The sequence below is a fragment of the Mytilus trossulus genome, chromosome 9 (genome assembly GCF_036588685.1).
Source record: "Mytilus trossulus isolate FHL-02 chromosome 9, PNRI_Mtr1.1.1.hap1, whole genome shotgun sequence".
Classification (NCBI taxonomy): Eukaryota; Metazoa; Mollusca; class Bivalvia; order Mytilida; family Mytilidae; genus Mytilus; species Mytilus trossulus.
In genome coordinates this window covers 60,958,512-60,981,296 of record NC_086381.1, presented here as the reverse complement: position 1 = coordinate 60,981,296, position 22,785 = coordinate 60,958,512, and the positions used below count along the sequence as shown (strand labels likewise).

The window sequence follows — 22,785 nt, the reverse complement described above, 5'->3', positions numbered from 1 at the left end:
AAATAAAGCACACACTTATAACTGTACATGTATGTGCACATGCTATTTGTATAATGGTCGGCTGATTGAAGGATAAAACGCGGTCTGTATTTACCCTGATGATAGAAGTGTTATTTTTTATCATTCTATTCGGTCCTGCCTTTTTTAGTTCTCCCATAAAAATTAAATGGTAGCTTCCTATACTTTTGATGTAGTCTTTCTTTATATTGTCCCGTATCGCCTCGACGTGTTAGTGTGTTAGGTATGAGTTTGGGAGGTCGTGTGTTCGAATACTGCCCGGGTCAAACCAAAAACTTTGAAATTGGTATATATATATATGTTGCTGTTTCTCAATTACGCAACTGACATTAAGACTTAAGTCAGAGCAAAGACTGTTCGGCTCGGTATTCAGGTAAGGTAATACTAACAAGCACGTTAAAGTCCAGCTCAGCGTGTATGTCTGAACATTTGTAATTTCGAGTTCTTTTACAGCTAACAATGCGGTATGGGTTTTGATCTTTGTTGAATGCCGTATGATGATCTATAGTCCCCGTTCATTTCTGTGTCATTTGGTCTCTGGTGAATAGTTGTCTCAATGACAATTTTATCACATCTATTTATGTTTATATTTCCGAAAATAATTTGGGTTTACAGTAAAATCAGGTTCAAAATAAAACGTATACTACAACAAGGTACGTACTCTCCGCATCAGGGTAATGTGCATGTGAAAATGATGTAAAAAAGGTAACGATTTTGAATTCACTTGTATATTGATTTTGAAATAAAATGTTCATTTTAATTGATAGTCTTACTGTTATAAAGGATTGCTCACAATATCTAATAATATTTTGTTTAAAGTACAGTCTTCAAACTCTCTAATATTGGCAGCTGGACTTGAAAAATTGGATGTTTTAAACCATCTTCCACATGACGACACGATTGCGTGCAGTTTCAAATGTACATGTATATGCACGACTGTGTACATAATTTTAATACTGTAACAGGAAGTATATGAAGAAGCATCTGTATTGGTCGTCTATGGAACGCCACAGCTGCCTTATGTTGAACTCTGTTATTACATTATGTTGTTTTATCTTTACTTGATGCGACTTTGTCTTAACGAAACCAAATCGAGTAATGACAAAATCGTATTAAGTAATGAAAAGACTATATTAAGTAATGAAAAGACTATATTAAGTAATGAAAAGACTATATTAAGTAATGAAAAGACTATATTAAGTAATGAAAAGACTATATTAAGTAATGAAAAGACTATATCAAGTCAGTACAAAACCATATCGTGTAATAGAGAAACATCATTAAGTAATGACTATTCCACATTAAGTTATATCAAAAAATCATTACGCAATGTCATACCTATATTATATAAAGACACAATAACATTAAGTTATGATAAAACAACGTAATGCAATATCAGAGTTCCACATAAAAAAGCTGTGGGGTTTTATAGTCGTCGTTCAAATTAAAACAAAGTGGATCTTGTGTGCCCAATGCTAGGTCTGTAAAGGATGTTCAAACCCCTTGTGTTTTACTTTTTGTCAGATTTTCGGAACCCTTTTAATAGTACTATGTAGTACTAGTGCAAATAACAAAATTGCCTGCTGACCATCATTAATTTTCTCATATTTTATTACGTATGACTTACTGTAAATGACAATTTTTTTAAATCTTATAAAAATCCTTGCTATTGTAACGTGGATTATTGGTTCGTGTCAGATTAACTCCTAAACAGGTATTGGTATGCAAAAGCGCATTTGTCCGTTCCTATATTCAAAGCGCTTTACTTTATTTAATTAGAGCGTATATTTATGTATCTATGATAGTTATTAAATGTGATAGTATTATTTAGGTAATAAAACACGGTAAACTGGTGATGCGCAGGAGCTACCATACTCGCCTTCAACACAAGTGCATCCGCCAAAGGAAACTTCTAAACCTTTTATATATGTTTAATATACAACCCTCAAGTAGGTCACCTTCAGAGGAAATTAAATTATTTCTTTTTTATTAAAAGTGGTATTCTATTAATGTTTGCTTCCGTTTGATCCATTCATACATAAGTGAAGTTTCTACTCATCAATTATAACTATATGACACAGAAATCAGGAATTCAAAAGGTACTGACATGCATACCTGCCAACTGTCACTATTTGAGGGGGATTTCCCCCATGGAGGCTCCCAAATTGAATTTTTTAAAGAGCAATTATGTCCACAATTTTAACAAAACAATTAATTTTACAATGAATTGAGGCTTATAAAAGTATTAAGAAGCCAAAAAAACAACATAACACTGTATTTGAAGGCCTCCTTGAAGGTTTTCTAGGAGTATGGCATCCATCTTGCACGCAAAACCCCCATGGGCATTTTGAAAACTTGGCAGGTATGGACATGGCATTTTTGTTTTTATCAATCATAATCATAAGAGAAACAGATTCATACAAAGTAACTTGTGGATTATCGGATTTGTCCAATCTAGTTTAAGACTTTATAAAAATTTCAAAATCTTTCACCACAGAGTGAAAAGTGAGGATTAAAATTACAGTTAATGGCTGTCAGTCTAATAAATGTCACCTTATTTTTCATATGATGCGAATGAGAAATAAATATGTAATCTTTATACCTTATGACGGCTCATGATTTCTGTTCAAATAAAGAACATATTGCACTCTTTATCAACGCAAGCAAACATTTAACTATTTTTATCCTTGTATTATGTATACAAATAAAGAGATATGGTGGGTCTCCCAATATTTTTCATCCACTGTGTATATCGATATTCCTATGGTTTCGCCTTATTCTAAAGGTTGGTGGCCTTGGGCTGTTTTCTGCTCTTTGGTCGGGTTGTTGTCTCTTTTCTCCATTATTAATTGAGTTTTTAACTATAGACTTTACCGTACAGTGTGTTGTTGTGATATTTACACCTCTGCAAGAATAGTTGGTCTCACAACATATAGACAAAACGTAAACTTTTACGTCTAACACTTGCAAATTAAGTTTGCTTGTTCACAATCTAAAGGACTGTAGGCCTTTTTATTACAAAATAATGGACAAAAACAAAACTGGTATACAGCAAAAAACAAACAACGACTGAGTTATAGGCTACTGACTTGAGAAAGGTACATAAATAAGTTGGCGGGGTTAAACTCGTTTGAAGGCGCCAACCATTATTTCCCTTACCATGAACAGTGCAACATTAGAGCAAACTACCAAAATCAGTTAATAAAAGTCTTAGCTAATAAGATGGCAACAAATAGAAATAAATCTAGCAAAAATACAGCGTGGACGTGGACTGGTACTTATACATCCAAACAACAAAAGCATTTGTACAGATCTGAGAGTTACTCAGTACTTTAAGTCACTAACACCTAGTAATAAGCATACCAAGCTGACTGAATTGCCAAATGAACATTAAATGATATATATTCTGGTTGAACATATGTAACCATGCAGTACCTGTGTTGCAAAAAGCAAAAGAGAAGACAATAGAATGATAGAAAACCAAAGAAGTTAACTTATTTATTAAAACTAAACCTTGCTTTTCTGCTAGTAATCGATTGTCCTCAAATATAAGTCCTCCTTATGTATGTTATATATTATTGTGTCTTATCGTACAAATTATATATTGCTTAAAATTCTATGTTACATTTTTGCCGTCATAGTGAAGCATATCACGATGTTTATATATCATGGTGACATTGTGCAACTTCCAAAATGTCTATGTTGAAATTGTATGAGTCTCAGAGTAAACTGTAAAAAAGACTTCAACATAGACATTATGTCTATTTTAGGATCTGTCCTTCTTTGCAATTAAAACAAATAGTTCTAGAAAATCCTAGATTGGTTAAAAAGTGCAACTTTCCTTAAATGACTATTAAAAATGACTTCATCGTATGTCTGCACGCAGTTCAGCATCAGTCACATGTAAATGTGAAGATGTACTTCAGATTGCATTCTTTTTTTCATTCTGCAAACTTTGTTTGTTAATAGTGTGAGCGTGAAAAATAAAAATAATGTCTTCACTGGGAACTCTAGAGCTGAAACCTGATGACTTAAGGTTAGCAGGGGCGTAACTCTAAAGCTGTTTTTGTCATATTTGCAAAAAACATCTTAAGTCTCTGTCATTGTAGAAACATTGTGCTTACCAATAAAGACTAAAAGATGCATTCAAATAGTGACTAGGCGGAACATAACAGGTATTTGGCAATTATTGAACAAAGAAATCACCATTTTCATATAGAAATGAATATCCTAAATACTAATGGGTCGTGGTAAAGGTTTAACAACGAGCTTATCATATAACCTTTGCATAACATTACAAATTGAAATGGCTGAAGTAAATGGTAAATCTACACACAAAGCATTCGTACCTACAAACGCAAGCCCCATCCAATCTGTTTTATCGCTTTAATCCCTTGTTAACCTTATCATTAGGTAAATAGACTTCCCTCCTTGTGGATAGGTAGATAGATATATAAATTCGATCATTCTGTAACAACTACAGTAATTTAGATCGATAAAGATGCACCATGTGCAGCGGCAAATATTACAACACTATCACAGATAACTGGATATTACATCAACAAACCAACATTATTGGAAACAAAAAATGTTATTGTTACATGTATTTGCGAATTTCATTCAGTTATTCATTCGTTCAAGACCTCAAAACTAGCAGTCAAATTCTTCGAAAGAATTAAAAAAAAAATATTGGGGAAAAAAAGCAACCGTCTACCATTTGTTGTCACGGAAAAATGACAGACACAAACTATTATTGCATATCTTTGCTTCAATAAAGAGAATTGTATCATGTTAAAACTATTAGAAAAAAAGCTGGATTTTGGGAAATATTTTTTCCTTTCCAGACCGTATAGTAGAGCTTTATACTTTAGTGTACAAAGCGTCGGCAATTGTTTCTGTGGGTCAGCTGTATGATGACAACAAAATGATCCCTTGTTCGCGACTCACTAAAACTAGAGGCACTAAAGAGTCTGTGTCGCTCACCTTGGTCTATGTGCATATTAAACAAAGGACACAGATGGATTCATGACAAAATTATGTTTTGCTGATGGTTATGTGTTTGTAGATCTTACTTTACTGAACATTCTTGGTACTTACAATTTTCTCTATCTATAAAAAACTTGGCCCTTTAGATGTAAAAATTTACAAAAATGTACCAAATTAGTGAAAATTGTTAAAAATTGACTATAATGGGCAATAACTCCTTAAGGGGTCAACTGACCATTTTGGACATGTTGACTTATTTGTAGATCTTACTTTGCTGAACATTATTTCTGTTTACAGTTTATCTCTATCTATAATAGTATTCAAGATAATAACCAAAAACGACAAAATTTCTTTATAAATTACTAATTTGGGGGCAGCAACCCAACAAGCAGTTGTCCAATTCATCTGAAAATTTCAGAGCAGATAGATATTGACTTGATAAACAATTTAATACCTGTCAGATTTGATCTAAATGCTTTGGTTTCAGAGTTTTAAGCCAAAATCTACATTTTACCCCTATGTTCTATTTTTAGCCATGGCGGCCGTCTTGGTTGGTTGGCTAGGTCACCGCACACATTTTTGAAGTAAGATACCCTAATAATGATTGTGGCTAAGTTTGGTTAAATTTGACCCAAGAGTTTCAGAGGGGAAGATTTTTGAAAAGATTGCAAAAATTTACGAAAAATTGGTAAAAAATGACTATAAAGGGCAATTACTCCTTAGGTAGCAATACACAGTTAGGAAAAAAACTTAAAATTGACACTCATAATTTTTAAACACCCTCTTTCACCTCCTGTCTAACAAAGAAGGCTTTATATGTGTGTTATGCATGTATGTACTTTTAGAAAGAAAATCTTCCATAGATTTGATTTCTAATGGTCATAAGGGTGAAATATAATCCCTTTTGGGTGTAACCATGGCAACAATCTGCATTTCTTAGATACAAAATATAGCAAAAAAGGGGGGTGAACATGTCACAAAAGTCTCAAAAATTTGGTCTAAAGGAAAATTTCAATGAATTACAGTGATACCTTTCCTGAATCCATAGGTTTATTTCTATCAATTGGTCCTGCTCGTTTTTCCATAAAATTGAATTGAAAAGATCGAGCGCAAAACTTGTTGATAAACACTACAATAATTTAGGGACCTATGAACGGTACGGATAGGAAAATACGGACTGTCAATCATAGAAATGGCCTATAAAACATGTTAAAATCAATCTAAATGTTCATATAAACCCACTAAGAAGGCTATATTATTTTTCAATTATCTAAAAATCAATTTTATTGTACAAAAACTTTCATATTTAAAAAATTCACAGGGGCCATAATGCGAAACTAAACTTCTAACTGTGTATTGCTACCTTAAGGGGTCAACTGACCATTTTGGTAATGTTGACTTATTTGTAGATCTTACTATGCTGAACATTATTGCTGTTCACAGTTTATCTCTATCTATAATTATATTCAAGATTATCCCCAAAAACGGCAAAATTTCATTAAAATAACCAATTCAGGGGCAGCAACTCAACAACTGGTTGTCTGATTCATCTTAAAATTTCAGGGCAGATAGATCTTGACTTGATAAACAATTTTACTCCATGTAAGATTTACTCTAAATGCTTTGGTTTCAGAGTTATAAGCCAAAATCTACATTTTACCCCCATGTTATATTTTTAGCAATGGCAGCCATCTTGGTTGGTTGGCCGGGTCACCGGACACATTTTTAAAACTAGATACCCTAGTGATGATTGTGGCCAAGTTTGGTTAAATTTGGCCCAGTAGTTTCAGAGGAGAAGATTTTTGTAAAAGTTAACGACGACGGACGCCAAGTGATGGGAAAAGCTCACTTGGCCCTTTGGGCCAGGTGAGCTAAAAAGGTTTTACCATATTCAATGTAACTTAACTTAACGGATTTAATTTCAATTTCAAAAAGGTAACTTCATGTAAATGACTGCAAGTACAACAATATAGATATATGTCTGTGCATAATCGCACTACTGTTTTGTAACCTTGCCGTCAAACGTGAATATAGAATTCCTTTGTATATTTTTGATGGTGGGATTGCGGTCACTTTGACTTAAATCTTATTTCTCATCTTACTGTACAACTTGTACATACAAGTTTTTTAGCTATTTTGTTTCTCTGACAGTTGTCTAATTGACGTTTACCCTAAAAACTTTTTTATTGAACATGATAATACATGTCTTGTTGTGATTTCTGTCACTAGGTTGATGTTTTATATTGACACAAACCCCACATCTTTTTTCAGATCCATGTAAGCACATACATGCCTTTTAAAGATTAATATGCTCATTACGGTGACCTATAGTTTAATTTCTGTGCCATTTGGTCTCATGTGGAGAAATGTCTAATTGGCAATCCTACCTCATCTTCTTTTTTATATGAATCCATTCTTTTATTCAAATAGCTTAGCTTGGAAAACTTTTTAAAACATAATTTTGTCTTTGATGACGTAGATTATAAAAGGCTTTGTTTGCATTCATGTACTATCATAAAATATGAATGCCTACTTGTCACTACCTTCTGTTTGAAATACTATTTTGCTAAAACAATACTGTATCCCATTGTATTAGTCTAAAGAAAGATTCAAATCTGTGACGTCAGCAATGATGTATACATATTGTTAAAGGGTTTTTTAAGTTTACCTGTCCAATATTGATTATTGCCCCTCCTTCGTTGAATGTTCATGTAAAGTCCAATCAAGCCAAGCAAGTTGTCTGACTTAGTAACTTTTACAATGATACATGACTTGTCTCTTGCATATTTTAGGTTGCAACATATGGACATTTTATGAGGTTTCTCGCGCATTCAACAGAAATGGTATTCTAGTCGTAATATAAGAGTCTTTAAAGTGACTAAGTAAAAAAAAAAGTAGGCAACATATAACGTTTTGAATTAACAAAAATATATATGTATAAATAATACGAATACATAGCATTGCAAATAACTTGTCCGACTATATGTGTTTTCAGGAATCGTAAAGTCGATAAGACAATGTACAGAATAGCAGTCAATTCATAGTCACACCTAGAACGTTCTCTTTTGTAGATACATTTTCCTAGTCAATGATGATGTTGTATATGCCACTTTTGAACCTGTCTCCTTAAGCTTTCTATTGATCTTGATCAGAAGACTCTGGATTTCAGTTACTGGTATCGGATTGATACCACGGTTTGTGTACCATGTGTTTTGTTCGTCTTCTAATGTTTTCACTAATGAATTTAGGAATTTATTGTCCGATAAATAACCTGCAAGAAACACAAAATTAATAATAAAAAAAAGCATGGTGTTAATCATTATATGAATTTTGATTGATGATTTGGTGTATGCTATACTGAATAAACATAATATATTTTAAGGCAAAAATATATTCGTACGCTTTGATTCACATGCAACTAACGGAACTTTGATATATTAAATGTATCACAGTTGATGAATTTGGTTAGAACAAAACTTACCACTTTCTAACCTTCGCCAACAGGCTAGAGCTCACTTTACTTCTTTATCAATGTCTGCTGCCATCTTTGTTTTGCAAAGATAGATTTTCCCTAGTTATTAAGGATAGATAATTTTTATCACGGAATGCAACTTTTTCTATACCACCTTTACCCGTGGGTCGTCTTTGACTTTTGGCCAAATTTTAGTATTAACCTTTACAAGGTTGAGTTGTCGATTAGCTGTGCAAGTGTATATCACAGCCACGTCTATCGTAAAACACAAGCTCGAGTAAGGAGAGAGAAACAAACTTTCACCTAAATCAAAACCATTGCAATAACGTTAAATCTCTGCGGGGTCGAAGGCAAAACAATTTTCCTATCAAACATGCATTAATTTCTCGCACTCCATTACAATCTACGAAGCAAGAGTCTGCCTGTTGTTTAAATAATTAGTTTGATCTTGTTTAGAATATGCAAGCATGGCAAAACGTGAAGATTGAGTGGTAGGTCAAATTGAATACTATCCATACTTCATTATCGCAATTGAAATATAGTTTACCGTATATGAAGTATGAAAATATCGTAATAAGTTAACTAGAATAATACTGATTGACTTATTTTTGCAATCGGTCTTCGTACTTTAATTGGCCTTTTTAACTTTTTTTGGATTCGAGCGTCACTGATGAGTCTTTTGTGATGAAACACACGTCTGTCGTAAATGCAAAAATTTATCCTGGTATCTGTGATGAGTTTATTAAGAACGAGACTCACATGGTTCGTCAGAAGTATACGTAAGGAAATCACTTTCCCGTGGTATTCTCTGCTGTTTTCTCTCGTTAACGTCATCGGGCATCCCGCTAGCGTCTGCTTGATTCGGATCCTTGGGTTCCATTGTCTATAAAAATGTTATAAAAAAACTGTAAAACGAATCAATGCAACACAGACATAAATGATTATCAACAATGTATTGCTTTGCGATTGTTTTTTTAAATTGACCAGAGGTATAGAGAGAGGGTCGAGATGTTAACAGCAACTCGTTGATGGGTTCGTATGTAGCCTGATTCAATGTTAAATGTCTGCGCCGTACTTCTTTTCTAGTCGTCTTTTTTCTAGTAGGAGTCTCACACAGTCAAAGTACTGTAGTCTGTTTCTTTTTTTTCTCTCGGCCTGATAGTGCATGAAAAACTGCCATGTGATATTTAGCAACAAGCATCAATAAATTGGAGAATAACAAAAAAAGTGTGAGCAATTGGTTTTTTGCGCAATTATTTTTATACAATTTGGCCAAACAATTATATGTCATGAAGATCATGGACGAGTGTGTAGATGCCGATTTATAAAAAAAAATGGGTCCTGAGTTTTTATACTAAAATCTTCTTTTTGAATTCTAAATTGCAACATTGATTTTTACATGTAGATAAGATATTTTTGCGAAAAAGTAACATCATATCCATTGCAGAATAAAAGATTTACAAGCCTTAGTTATTCAATACTAAACCTGCACTATGAAGACTTTAGGTTTCAATGCCAATGCCGCACAGTTCTGAGGTTGAAAAGACTCCATTATCTTTGATAGCTCAGCATACTCTGTGTTTCCTGTAATTGTCTTGCACTTGATAATTCCTGATGATCCATGACCAAGGATAACAAATAACAGACAGTAATAATAGCTGTACTCATTGTTGTCAATTTCCTTTGCAACTGTAAAATGTATAAAATGTACTGTAAACAGCTATGCTAGTTAATTTATTTCACTTTTTATTGTTGTTTTTTTTTTTTTTTAACTAGGGATATTCCTTCAAATACACACTACTGTACACTTTGTTGGAATGTTGGCGCCTTCAACATATGTTAAATCCCGCCACATGTATAGGTGCCTGCCCTATGTCAGTAGCCTGTAATTCAGTGGTTTTTGTTTGTTGCAGTATGCATAATGTTGATTGTTTTGTTCATATATCAGACCGTTTTATCGTTTCAATTGTTTTACATTTGTCATTTTCTACCCAACTATTCGGTCTAGGTTTAGCTCAATGTTTATGGTAGTACAGCGACATACAGTTGTAAATTTCTGTTTTATTTGGTCTCTGGTGGATAATATTTTGGTGAAATATTTTTCATATATTCATGTCATTTTTTGAATGAATACAATGCTTAGCCGTTCAATTAAAAAAACGCGCATGTTTTTAATTTGTAATATGGATAACACAATCGCACAAAATTTAATACAGTTACAATGTACTGTACTCAAGGTCTTTTATTGTCGAATACAAGGTATAATTATCTTAATGAGTTGTTTGTCATGTGTACAAGTTTAAACAGATAGCAGATATATGAAAAAATAAGAGTCTGTCAGAAAGACAGCAAACCGAATTTTCCTGCATAGGCCAAACCATAAACAGTTCAGTAATGATATGAACATCTAAGCTTAAAACATCTCTAAATTGAGATTGTGATTGAATATTTTTTGTGACACAAAATAAATGTGGTAAAAGAATTGAAAAATTTGAAACTGAACATTTACCTATCATGGTCCAATGTCCAAAATCTAAGTTCAGTGCTAGAATCATATCAAAGAACCCCAATTATTATTATATGCTAAGATATTTCCATATCGAATTAATAATGAAAATCATACTTGCAAATCTGAAGGGTTATTTCCATTTGAACAGAAATATGGTTTAACATAGTACTCTAACATTACAATGTACAAAAATGTACATATATAAACATTAGTAAATAATGTAATTAACTTCAAAATGTCTAATGGTATAGCTTATAATCATCAGAACTTCTATAGGAAAACAAATCAAATAAATTGTCTCTCCAGTTATAATTGTTAAAAAAGACATTAACCATATGCTTGACCTTATTCATAATATGATAACAAGAGAAAACATATTTTAAAATACCACATTTGGATATTAAAATGGCGATCACTCAAAAAGAAGAAATACTAAAATCGTGAAAATTAAACTTGACCTTCATTTCATCACATGACACAACATTATTTAAATATGAAATAAAAGATGGGTCAAAGCGTTTTCATGTTATTGTGGAGACAATGTTTGGCAGGTGTCCGTCTTTCTGCCCGCCCGCCTGCCCGTCATACATCCCAAAATCAATAACTGATATGTCCTTCGAAAATGCGGTTAAAATGTATTTGTACTAGCTTTAGAAACAGAGAGCGAGAACACATACATTTCACGTTGACCTTCAATACATTACTATTGGGGTTTTCCTGAATTTTAACATTTTTACTTCCCAGCCGTCCGTTTTGTTTCATAATGAAATCAATTTGCAAAAAAGCCAACATTGAACTGTGATGCAAACAGTTATTTCAATATAACCGATCGCTGACAACAGAGCCGAGATACCAGGCGACTTTAAAAGTTTACTATACGAGCACTGATTCATGTTATATATGTCTAACTGTATATTTGCATACAAAAAAGGGAGAATGTATAATTAAATCAGTCTCGTTTGTCTAAATTGAATATTGAACATCATACCCTTATTTTCTCGAGCAGATTATATCTTCAGCCCTCCAGAAAAAGTAAGTCTAGCATAAAGATCTTACCTATTCTGATAATGCATTAACTACTGGACGAAGATATAGCAACATTCAATCTTAATTCCCATATGTACTCACCGCTAGAACACAAGGTGTATAGATCATCTTTTGACAAACTTTTATGAATTTGTTTTCCGTCTTTTTCGAAAACTTCAAAACCATATTCATAACTTTCAAGAAGCTCCATTAGTTTGCTAAACTGGACATTTAACTTTTCTATGTCTGCGCATTGTTGATCAAAATTATGTACGAGAACTGCCAAACCTCTTTTCGTGCAATTTTCGTCGTAATCTGGAGACAAAAAAGCAGATTCTGAAACTTCAATAGTCTTCTTCCCTGATCTGGTCTCTTTTATGTTATCACTATGATATATATTAAATAAGATATAACTAATCAATGTAAAACAATGTGTTTTAATATGATATACAATATTTCGATACGCAATTCTAATAATCTATAGTATTCATTTGTATAATTGTACATACGGCTTTCAATAAAATGAGACGCTATTTAGTGGCACAATTCAACAACATATAGATCAGAAACTAGCATAGAAGGCAGCGTATTCATACTGTCATCAACACATAGAATGGAAACGTACCCTAAAAAACAGAGTACTGTTGATCAACTTTTCTTCGCGGATACTTAATTTCAAATTCGCGTTTTACCCTTTTAGTTCACTTTGCGGTTATTCAATTTCGCGATTTACTAAGGCTGCATTTCTTTCTAACCAAAATTTTGTAAACGTTGTGTGACGTTTGATGTTGTTTTCTAAACGCTACGAAAGTAGAAACAAATATAAGGTTTAATAAGTCTTTACTGACACTGTTTGAACTTTCAATTATACATGTTGTTTGTAAGCAGGTTTTTTTACAACGTCGAAAACAGTGTGGCTGTGGCCATTGATTGACGTCCTTAATTCATCCAATGACTGGTACAAATTATATGTGAACGTTTGTCTGTAACGACACTGCTCACTACTTACTTATAATAGAATTTAAACTGTAGGGTCACCAAAAGTTCTTAACGCCTTTAATAATGAAATAATCCGAAAAATTAATCAGGAATAACCTTTATGTTTTGATTTATATTATTGATATAAATCATATAACATCGTGTTATTCATGATTAATTTTTCGAATTACTTTATTTAGGTATTGAGAACCTTTGGTAACCCCACAGTTTAAGTACAGCTCTTCGTAAGAACCAGGCAGGGTGCCATATACATGTGATTTATGAGGGTTTCAGATTTTATCTATAAATGGCCTAGAAGAAGCAGTAACTGAATACTGCTAAAAAAATAAATATGAGTGGGAAAATACAAGTGGTTGCCTTGGTAACGGACACTCTATTTTTTGGTTGTGGAGCATGGTAAAATCTTCCAAAAATCAGCTAAATCACTACAATTCAGAGCCTGATTAGGAATAGAATCAAGCATTTTTCATTATTTTTCATATGTAACATTGATACAACTTGGTTTGAGCATCATTTTAGTTTAGATTGCATGGAAACCAAATTTGTAATTTTTTTGAAAAAATTTGCCAAAAAATGCATATTTTCAACTTTTCTGAATTTGGGACTTTTGCGAAATTATAAAATTTTCTGTGGTGATTTTGAGAAAAGAGCAACTGTGTATACATGTAGCATAGTTAGCACTTTAGTAATGAAGTTTTGATACTACTTTACCAAATTAAATAGAAAAAAGCTTGGGACTTTTCTTAGTTTTATCTCCATAGCAACCGAATTTTTCCTTGGAAACGGAGTTATTTTTTCCAGAATATTGCAGTTTTAGAGCTTTAATGTACTGAGTTGGTCCATACTTGATAAAAAAAAATACATTTAAGCATAAGCTTACTCTAAATTATCATCGTTAATAGTTGCTGACCTAAATAGTTACCATGAAAATACATATTACCCATAGTAACATCTATTTTAAAATGTATCAATAGAAATTTATGTGAAAAAAATACATATATTATATATAGACGGTATTTATATTCAAATTGGAATATGACTGCATGCTATGCTTCACTCACAGTCTTGTCTGTATATAATATATAATGAAACATTGAGGTAAGAACCGAAGGTTAGGGAAAAAAAGGGGGGGGGGGGGTAGGTTTATTTTGAAAAAAAAATCATACATGTAGATTCTTGAAAAGATAACGTTTGGTCGGAGAGTCTGATTATGGATAGAATAATGATAATGAATAGAATCAATTTTATTTTCAGAAATTTCATAGACATGTATAACATCGATATAACTTGGTTTTAGCTTCAGAGCTTAGTTAGTATTGCAGTTCAACCCCGACGTTTATATTTTTGTTAAAAAATACTTAAAAAGACTTTTTTTTTTTCGAAATCATGAAGTATTGTGAAATAATCAAATTTTCTCCTGTGTTTTTCCAAAAATTGAGAATATGTAAATCTTTCTAGCATTGTAGTATCAAAGTATGAATACTACCTGACAAAAATAAATAAAACATTGCGTGCGGCTCTCATGAATTTTATCACCATGTTAACGTATTTTTCCCTTGGAAACAGAGTTATTATTAATTTGAATTCTGCGGTATGGGGAATTCAATGTTCTCAATTAATTCCAAACCCTTATGAAAAGACATGCATTGAAGCATATATATGAGCTTTAAACTGCAATCGTGCTGTATTATTACAACAGTTGCCATGGTGACAAATATCACCCATAACAGTCAATCACATGATGTATAATATAGTTTATGTAAAAAAATACATATAATTATGTTAGTAATTTTCATTTTTTCTAATGGGAATATAACTGCATGCTTTGCTTTGTTTCACTCTCAGTACTGTCATGACTGTCTTTGCTCATTTAAAAGACTTAACAAATTTTAATATATACACTGTTGCATTTTGGGGGAGGAGTGGAGGTTGGGTATTTTTTGTTTGAATCTTTCATAAATCAGGATCATGCACAGCTAAGGTGTGCATTAACTACCTCAGATATACTGCAAAGTTCAAATGTGCTCTTAACCGATCCTAGACTTTGAAAGGGTATAATTCCATAAAATAAAAATAATTAGCTGCGCCATGAGCACATGTTACGCCCGTCGCTTTTTCAAAGAATATTAAGAAATAATATTTTCTCAATGTCATATCACAAATTCATGAAAAACTAATGGGAGGTTATGTTGAAAGATATAAACCTGGCGTCACCAAAGTTTCATAACTACTCAAAGCATTGTCTGAAAACTGGCATATTCCCCCTTTTTATGATTAAAATAACATTTATTCGTGACCCAAAACGTATACAAATTAAAAGTGAACTCCCGTTAATAAATATAAACAATTTATTGAACGAAAAATGGAAAAAAATGGGGAGAGTTTAAGATTGCAAAGTGAATTTTTTTTTTCAGTTTATTTAACTTTCTAAATTGAGGTACCTTTCTCATTAATTCATCTTTATCTAAGCATATAACCTAAGGGACGAAAAGCAATACATCTATATTTGGTTATGATTTTGCATACACCTTTTTGTAAGTACACCAAAATGGAACTAAAACTGTAGGAGATGTAGGTTGTACGTCAATTACACAGCAATCAAACGAAAAAAAAACCCAACTAATGAAATTTAGCAGGCAACATAAAGATTTCAACAATACTAGTAGTTATAGGTGTCTACACATTATGTCAAATTCTTAATTATTACTGATTTATCTGTATAAAGATTTTCATGAGGATAAATTTATATATAGTTGGGATCCTGCTAACATATTTAACCCTGCCACCTTCTCTTTGTATGTGCCTGTCCAAAGTCAGGAGCCTGTAATTCAGTGGATTTTGTTGGTTTATGTGTTACATATTTGTTTTTCATTCCTTATTTGTTAATAAATAGGTTTTCTTGTTTGAATTGATTTACATTGTCATTTCGGGACCTTTCATAGCTGACTGTGCGGCATGGGCTTTGCCCAATGTTGAAGGCCGTATGATAACCTATAGTTGTTAATTTCTGTGTCATTTTGGTCTCTTGTGAAGATTTGTTTCAATTTGGCAATTATACCACATCTTTTTATTTTATTTGAACCGAAATAATAAAAAAATAAATACATGAAAGTCGAAAAAATATTATATGGTATGTATGTATGGAAACCAACTTCGTGACGACTAAATAACTGACGTGACTGGGTGAAACTCATGATATGAGACAAATCTTCACAAGAAACGAATTGAAACAGAAATAAATAAACATATGTCACCCTACGGCCTTCAACAATAAATAAATCACATACCACATAGTACCATATGCTTTGTAAACAGATATCAAACTAGTTGGAAAAAATACTTAAAATAAAAAGATCATGATTGTTTCATCAGAAACTGTTATGTTATTTGGCATATGATATTTCGGTTCATTGATTTTTTTCGGCATATCAAAGAAAAACGGGCACTTGTCTAAATGGTGTATTCCTCCTATTCACACTTTTAAAAATCACTATTCCTTCAATAGGTTTTATTAATTATAAATTGGTTTTATATAACAATCAAGGTTAATTAAAAATTAACCTGAGATTTACCTGTATTTTTTAAAAGGTAATATAGTTGATACACTGTTCAATGGCGGATCCAGAAAGAAAAGGGTTGGTGTTGGTTGGGGGTGGGGGTTGGGGCTCCGGAGGTTGGAAACCCCCTTTTTTGACGATCAAAGCATTTGAATGAGAGCATATAGTTGGACCCCCCTCCCCCCCATTTTACTCTGGATTGGGCCCCCTTTTTAAGATGACTGGAACAGCCATTGCTGTTAAAGTGTATTATTTTGATAAAAAATTGATACACAGTTTATTTGCAAACTGTTTTTTTTTTCTATAAAGCGTACCTTAAAATAAAGAACAAGTCAGATAGACAGAGATATACGTAATATATGATTAAAAAATCATTGCATTTGTTAATCTAAAATTAGAAATGCAGCATATATAATAATTTATCAACACAAACCACTGTTGTTTACAATACACACCAAGTATCTGGAGAAAAGAACAAGGAACAGGAATTTGGATTCTGGTATATGTCACTGTACTGCCTTCAACAATGAGCAAATTACATACTGCATAGTCAGCTACAAAGGGCCCCGAAATCACAAATGATCAAACAAATCAATGTGACAAATATATTGTTTTGATGTAACACAACAACAAATGACAACCACTGTATTTCAGGCTCCTGACTTGGGAAATGTACACACATATGGAATGTGGCAAGGTGAAACATGTAAGTGGGATTCCAATCCTCCCTGTCAAACATAAACACAAAGTGGAAATGGCCGGCTACTTGTATATACCAACAACAAAAAGACACTAAGAACATATCTGGAGTACTTCAGTTACTGAAAGCTAATTTAAAGCCAAAACAACAAATAAAACAATTACACAACTAATTAGACTGCATGCTCTTTACTGACTATGAAACAAAATACTGATGGGATCATTTTGAAATACTGGGGCTGAGACTACACATCATCTAAAGGAATGGCAAAGCACGTCAACGAAACATTCCAGCACTTGCGACCAAACATTTAAACAAATAAAACAACTGAAACATGAGGAATCTAGGCGTGAATCATGGTTGAGGCCTAGATTCCCCATTAATGCCCCACCAAGAAGTAACAACAGTACAGTTTGGCGTTGCAGCCACCCACCTTATTCACATTGAATAGATAAATAAACTTTAATAGGCTAATATACTGTGGATTTCTGTGTGTGTGCTACAATGTGTGATTTGCTGTAGTGCTGTTTCTTGTATTGTTTGTTTCATATTATAATGCTTGCGTGACTTTACTTTTGAATTTGTGTTATAAAAGAAATATTAGATAATTTGCTTTATTTCTTTATTTCGATTGTTTAATGCTATATGATCATGTTTTTGTCTCTTTCACTTATTCAGAATTTCCTTCTATTTCTTTCATTTTTATTTGAATTAAAAACAAAAAATTCAGACATATAGAAAAATAACCTATTTCCTATCCCAAAAAACATTGGCCAATTAAAAGTTGATTAAGTATAATCCTTTGTTTAGATAAGTTTTCCTCCTATTCCCACATGCATTTTTCACTTTCCTAACCAGATTTATAAAAAAAACAGTGGGAATAGGAAGAACGAACCGTTTAAACAATGTTGAATATCTATTTATTTAAGATTATTGTTTCTATAAAATTTGATTTTTTTGCATTAAATATCTATCTCTGCCATAATATGTAAAAATAATATACATAACAGCACTCCTTCTAGTCCTAAGTGGCATTGTGTAGGTCTTTAGTGCACAAAGGAGTCCTTAGCAGTGTTTAGACGTACCGTTAACTTTTACAATTCTAGACCAAAATAAAATTTGAATTTGGAGATATTGAGAAAAATCCAGGAATACAATTTTTTGAGGAAACCATGTACCAAATTCAGCAGTCCTATATTATTAACTCTGTCTCTCCATCTAAAATTTCTATGCCGTACTTTCTTATTACAATAAACAAATGACCCTTTCATGAAATCAAGAGATATGAGTTGTAAATATAGAGAAATATGATTTTTGTTGATTATGGTTGAAAGAAGTCCGATTACAGGGCTGCAAAACAGATATTATAAGGTACATAATGGTTTGTATCAAATCTGAACTTTTTTGTTCCCATGGTAACCAAAAGCAGATCAAGTGTAAATTAACTATCTAACTGTTTAGTATTATTATTCAAACTCCATTATTTATATGTATCCAATACCTAGAAAACCATGTATTTGATGCTGATTCTGAATTAATTTAGCAATTTCAGACCGGTTGCTAGGGCTTTCTTTTGGTTATATGGTCTTTCAGCCTTTTATATTAAAGCTTATATATTTTTTTTATCATTTTCAAACAAATCATAAGTTTTATTGTCTGTTAAATTACATTAATACAAACAAAACAGCAAAAAGTTTGATAATGAACAAGTATTATGTTTTATCATTTTTATGAATTTTAGCAATTTTTGTTGCCATGGTAACAAAAAATTTCAAAAAAACCCAGATGTTTTTTTCCTGTTTTTAATAATTCAATGTACAAACTTTAAGATGCAACCATAGTTTATAATGACTTTGTCTGCTCAATGTTAATTTTTCTTCATTTAAAGTATGATACTTAAGCTATTTTCAGAAAATGTCAAAATACAGATTTTTGCACCTTTTTAAATACCATTTTAGCCTAATATCACAAAAAAAATTCACAAACTCAACATCAAAATATAAACTTCATATAATGCCTAATTATATGTTGAAATTATTTCTTTTCTTGAAATTGTCATTATCATGAAATTGCTGCAACCAAAAAGTAGACATTTTCCAATTTTCATGCCTGATTTCATCATAAATTCCTCAAAAAAATGGCTGCATGTTTCCATAGCAACCGTTCAAGAAAATGTAAAAAAAAAACTTGCAAACTTTATTTCAATCTTAACTGCCTATTATATAAAAGAATTAAGCAGTTCTGAGACATATGATTAATCACCCCCTGCCTGGATCTTACAAATAGCTGTACTTAAGTGTCTTTAACAAGTACATAGTGAGCAGCGGTCGTTACAGACAAAAGTTCACATAATCTGTCTCAGTCAATGGGATAATTTAGGACGTCAATCAATGGCCACACTGTTTTGCATATGATTCTATCGTTTGATCAAGTTCAAGTTAGAAACAAATATAGCTTTTGAACTAACAAACGACGGACGACAAACTGTAGACGCATCGTAAGCGATTGCATAGTTTGTCAAAGTTTGTGTAAACTTTGCAAACGTATGTTAGAAACAAATTATCGAAACATGTGCGCGCTTAGTCGTTTGCATCTTTTGTGTAAGAAAGAAATGCACCCTCATTTACTTGATGTATTCTAATTTCTAATGAGGTATGAGCCAAGATTTACATATTCGCGACGATTTATATTCGCGTTTATTTTCTACATGCAAAAGACGCGAAAATAAGTTGGTTTACAGTATAGGTTTCGTAATCAACACATACATGTAGAATGAAATGAACGTCTAAAACTCAATGAATACAAATGACAAACGTACGGTCAACAACACATTGAGTTGAAAATATATCCCAAACTAAACGTATACGTACGGTCAACAACTAAATCTAAAAGTATATTTGTACATGTACGTTCGTTCAACAACATAAAGAGTAGACTAAACATAAAGTAGACATCAGATGATACGTACAAAATGTACGATATGCAACCCATAGTAGAACAGACCTCTAAATATCAGAACAGACACATATACGTGTACGCAAAGTCACTCATCAACTCTATTCGTGATATAGTATAAGTGGAACCCAACATACAAGAGCAGATGCAGGGAGTCACAACTATTCAAAAATGAAAATACTGAATACTGAAAATGCTGAATACTGAAAATGCTGAATTCTTTTAACTCGAAAAAGGCAAACAATATACATGTTACCAAATGTGGATGAGGATATTCATTCATGAATGCATAATTATTTCCAAAATGGTGTAACAGCAACAACTGAATTCCAAAACGTTATAACAAGTAGGTACACTTACACAATATTGTCTAGTCATGCCACGTATTCAAACAATAACAATTATATATTTTTTTTTTGTATTTTCATCTATTTTATTTCGTTTTCTTTTGAGTTTCACCCCTTTTTTCTACAATAATAGAGTTATATCATACTCCTTTGAAATTGAAAAAAGCAACGTGCTCGTTGCTTGATTCCATTTGTTTTAATGTATTATCTCATATGGTACTTAACTTTGTATTGGATACATCATTGTTTTCTTCAAACCAAATATTATTTAAAATATTCAGATCTATGATAAAAATTGCGTGAAGTAATATACTTCCCAAAGGAGTTCGCATAAACAACAAAACATATTTTTTTAATTTTTATTCAACATCTTATAGCTTGCCTATAACAATGAATTTAGGAGTCAAAAATGTTGTTTATTGTTCTTTTTTGTATACTGAACAAACAAAGCCCTATATGGTCGATGTACGTCCGGCACAAAACAATATATATACTATATACATGTAGGTCCCCGACGGTACACCCAGGGGCGGATCCAGGTATTTAAATAAAGGGGTGGTCCTAACTCCAGGACAAAAGTGTGTGTGTGGGGGGGGGGGGGGGGGGGGGGGAGTGGGGTCCAACTTAATGTCCCCTTTCAAGATCATTGATCGTCCGAAAAAAAGGGTTCCCATCCCTGGAAACGCCCCCCCCCCACCCTCTTTCCCTGAATCCGCGCCTGTACCGCACAAAAAGCTTGATGAGATTAACAAAGATAAAGAGTCAATCGATTTTACTCTTTTTTCTTTTAACTTCAACTCTTTAGCTTTGAAAATAAACACTTAGACCTTACATGTACGGTTCACATACTTAACATGCTGCTGATCTTGTGCCGTATGCATTACTATTCTTCTCAAATAATGTATTCATTAGATCAACCTAAAAAAAAATATATATATAAAAAATAAACACAAAATAAATAATATTAAATACATGTAATATTACACGTATACACAGGAACGAATGTTTTAGTCAATTAGCTTTAATGACACCGGATATATATTCCGGAAAGTGACGTTCCAAAAAGTATATGCATTTGTTTGCCGTATATTAAACCATGTATAATAAGTAGACGAGGAAATCGTAACATTAAAAATTTAATTGTGTAAAATATCATGTTAAGTAACTGTCATGACTATCCACCACCCTCACCACCCTCACCACCCGACACAGTAAGAAAAGAAACCTCACTAACGCGAAGGGTTCATTATCGGAACGGCACTACTCCAAGGATTCCGTATTGCTTTACCAAAAAACTTCAAACCCTAATTGTTGTCCTTCCAATAGGATAACTCGTTGTATATATAATAGATGACCAACGTATCTCATGTGTTCTTACTTTTTGAAATTTCCAGCAACCCTACATTAATTCAAGATTTTCGCAAGGTGTTGACTATAACATTTGATTTTTAAAGGTAACTTTTGATATCTATATTATCAATTTTAACTATTGTCATTAGTGCCAATTAAAGTTTAAATAAACAATGAAGAACCAAATAAAACACAAAACAATATATTGACGTATAGATGTGCATGGTGTGACGTGTGTCTGTTGTATTTCCGGGTTTTTGTTTCATTGAAGTTTCTTAATATTTATACATGTACATACACCCATGGAAGTATTATATTGTCAATATAAAATGAATACTTCCATGATACACCTAACAATATTTATATTTTTTAGATCAATTTTCTCATTTTAAACTGTTATCAAGTTACAAAAATGTATTCAGTAAATTCATGAAATTATTGTCCTACCTTTTATAGATTTTCATGACATATTTTCGTCAATAAAGTCTTTAGGCTAGCTGTTCACACGAAACAGTACGTACCCTATTCCAGGTACACATTTAAATATTCAACTGATTTATATTTCTAAATACTTTTCCGATATCTTTGGTGCATGACGATCACGTCAAATTGTGCTAAATTTAGATAACTTTATTTTTAAATGACACATAATTATGTCAGCATATATATGTAAGTTATTTATACTCGTTCTACAAAAACAACCAGTGCAAACACAAATATTAAGTGTATATTTATTATTATGAATGAATTAAAAAAAAATGTGATATATAAAATTGAGAATGGAAATGGGGAATTTATCAAAGAGACAACAACCCGACCATAGAAAAAAAAACCAGCAGAAGGTCACCAACAGGTTTTCAATGTAA

At 32.3% G+C, this 22,785-nt stretch overlaps 1 protein-coding gene across 3 annotated transcripts; it reads right to left on the bottom strand.

Moving 5' to 3' along the window:
- Window positions 1–7,768: 7,768 nt before the first annotated feature.
- On the bottom strand, window positions 7,769–22,568 carry LOC134683190 (caspase-14-like). 3 transcript variants are annotated; one of them, XM_063542333.1, is made up of 6 exons: window positions 22,367–22,568; window positions 21,419–21,487; window positions 12,114–12,326; window positions 9,963–10,165; window positions 9,236–9,359; window positions 7,769–8,275 (listed from the first exon to the last, which is right to left on the bottom strand). In XM_063542333.1, the coding sequence occupies exons 2-6, from the start codon at window positions 21,423–21,425 to the stop codon at window positions 8,055–8,057; spliced, it is 768 nt and encodes a 255-aa protein (XP_063398403.1). In that variant the 5' UTR covers window positions 21,426–21,487; window positions 22,367–22,568; the 3' UTR covers window positions 7,769–8,054. The 3 variants fall into 3 exon arrangements, with proteins under 3 accessions (XP_063398403.1, XP_063398402.1, XP_063398404.1); XM_063542332.1 differs by having other exon boundaries at window positions 7,770–8,275; window positions 12,114–12,397; window positions 22,367–22,567; XM_063542334.1 differs by having other exon boundaries at window positions 7,771–8,275; window positions 12,114–12,397; window positions 21,397–21,487; window positions 22,367–22,565.
- Between the last annotated feature and the right edge of the window lie 217 nt (window positions 22,569–22,785).

Bases quoted from the DNA above. Each gene is read 5' to 3' on its own strand.
- LOC134683190 (XM_063542332.1), bottom strand. From the start codon at position 21,450: ATGCATACGGCACAAGATCAGCAGCATGTTAA. The intron at 12,398-21,418 runs GTATGTGAACCG...TATATATCATAG, and splicing joins CAAGATCAGCAGCATGTTAA to TGATAACATAAAAGAGACCA. The intron at 8,276-9,235 runs GTGAGTCTCGTT...TGTTTCTTGCAG, and splicing joins GTATACTTCTGACGAACCAT to GTTATTTATCGGACAATAAA.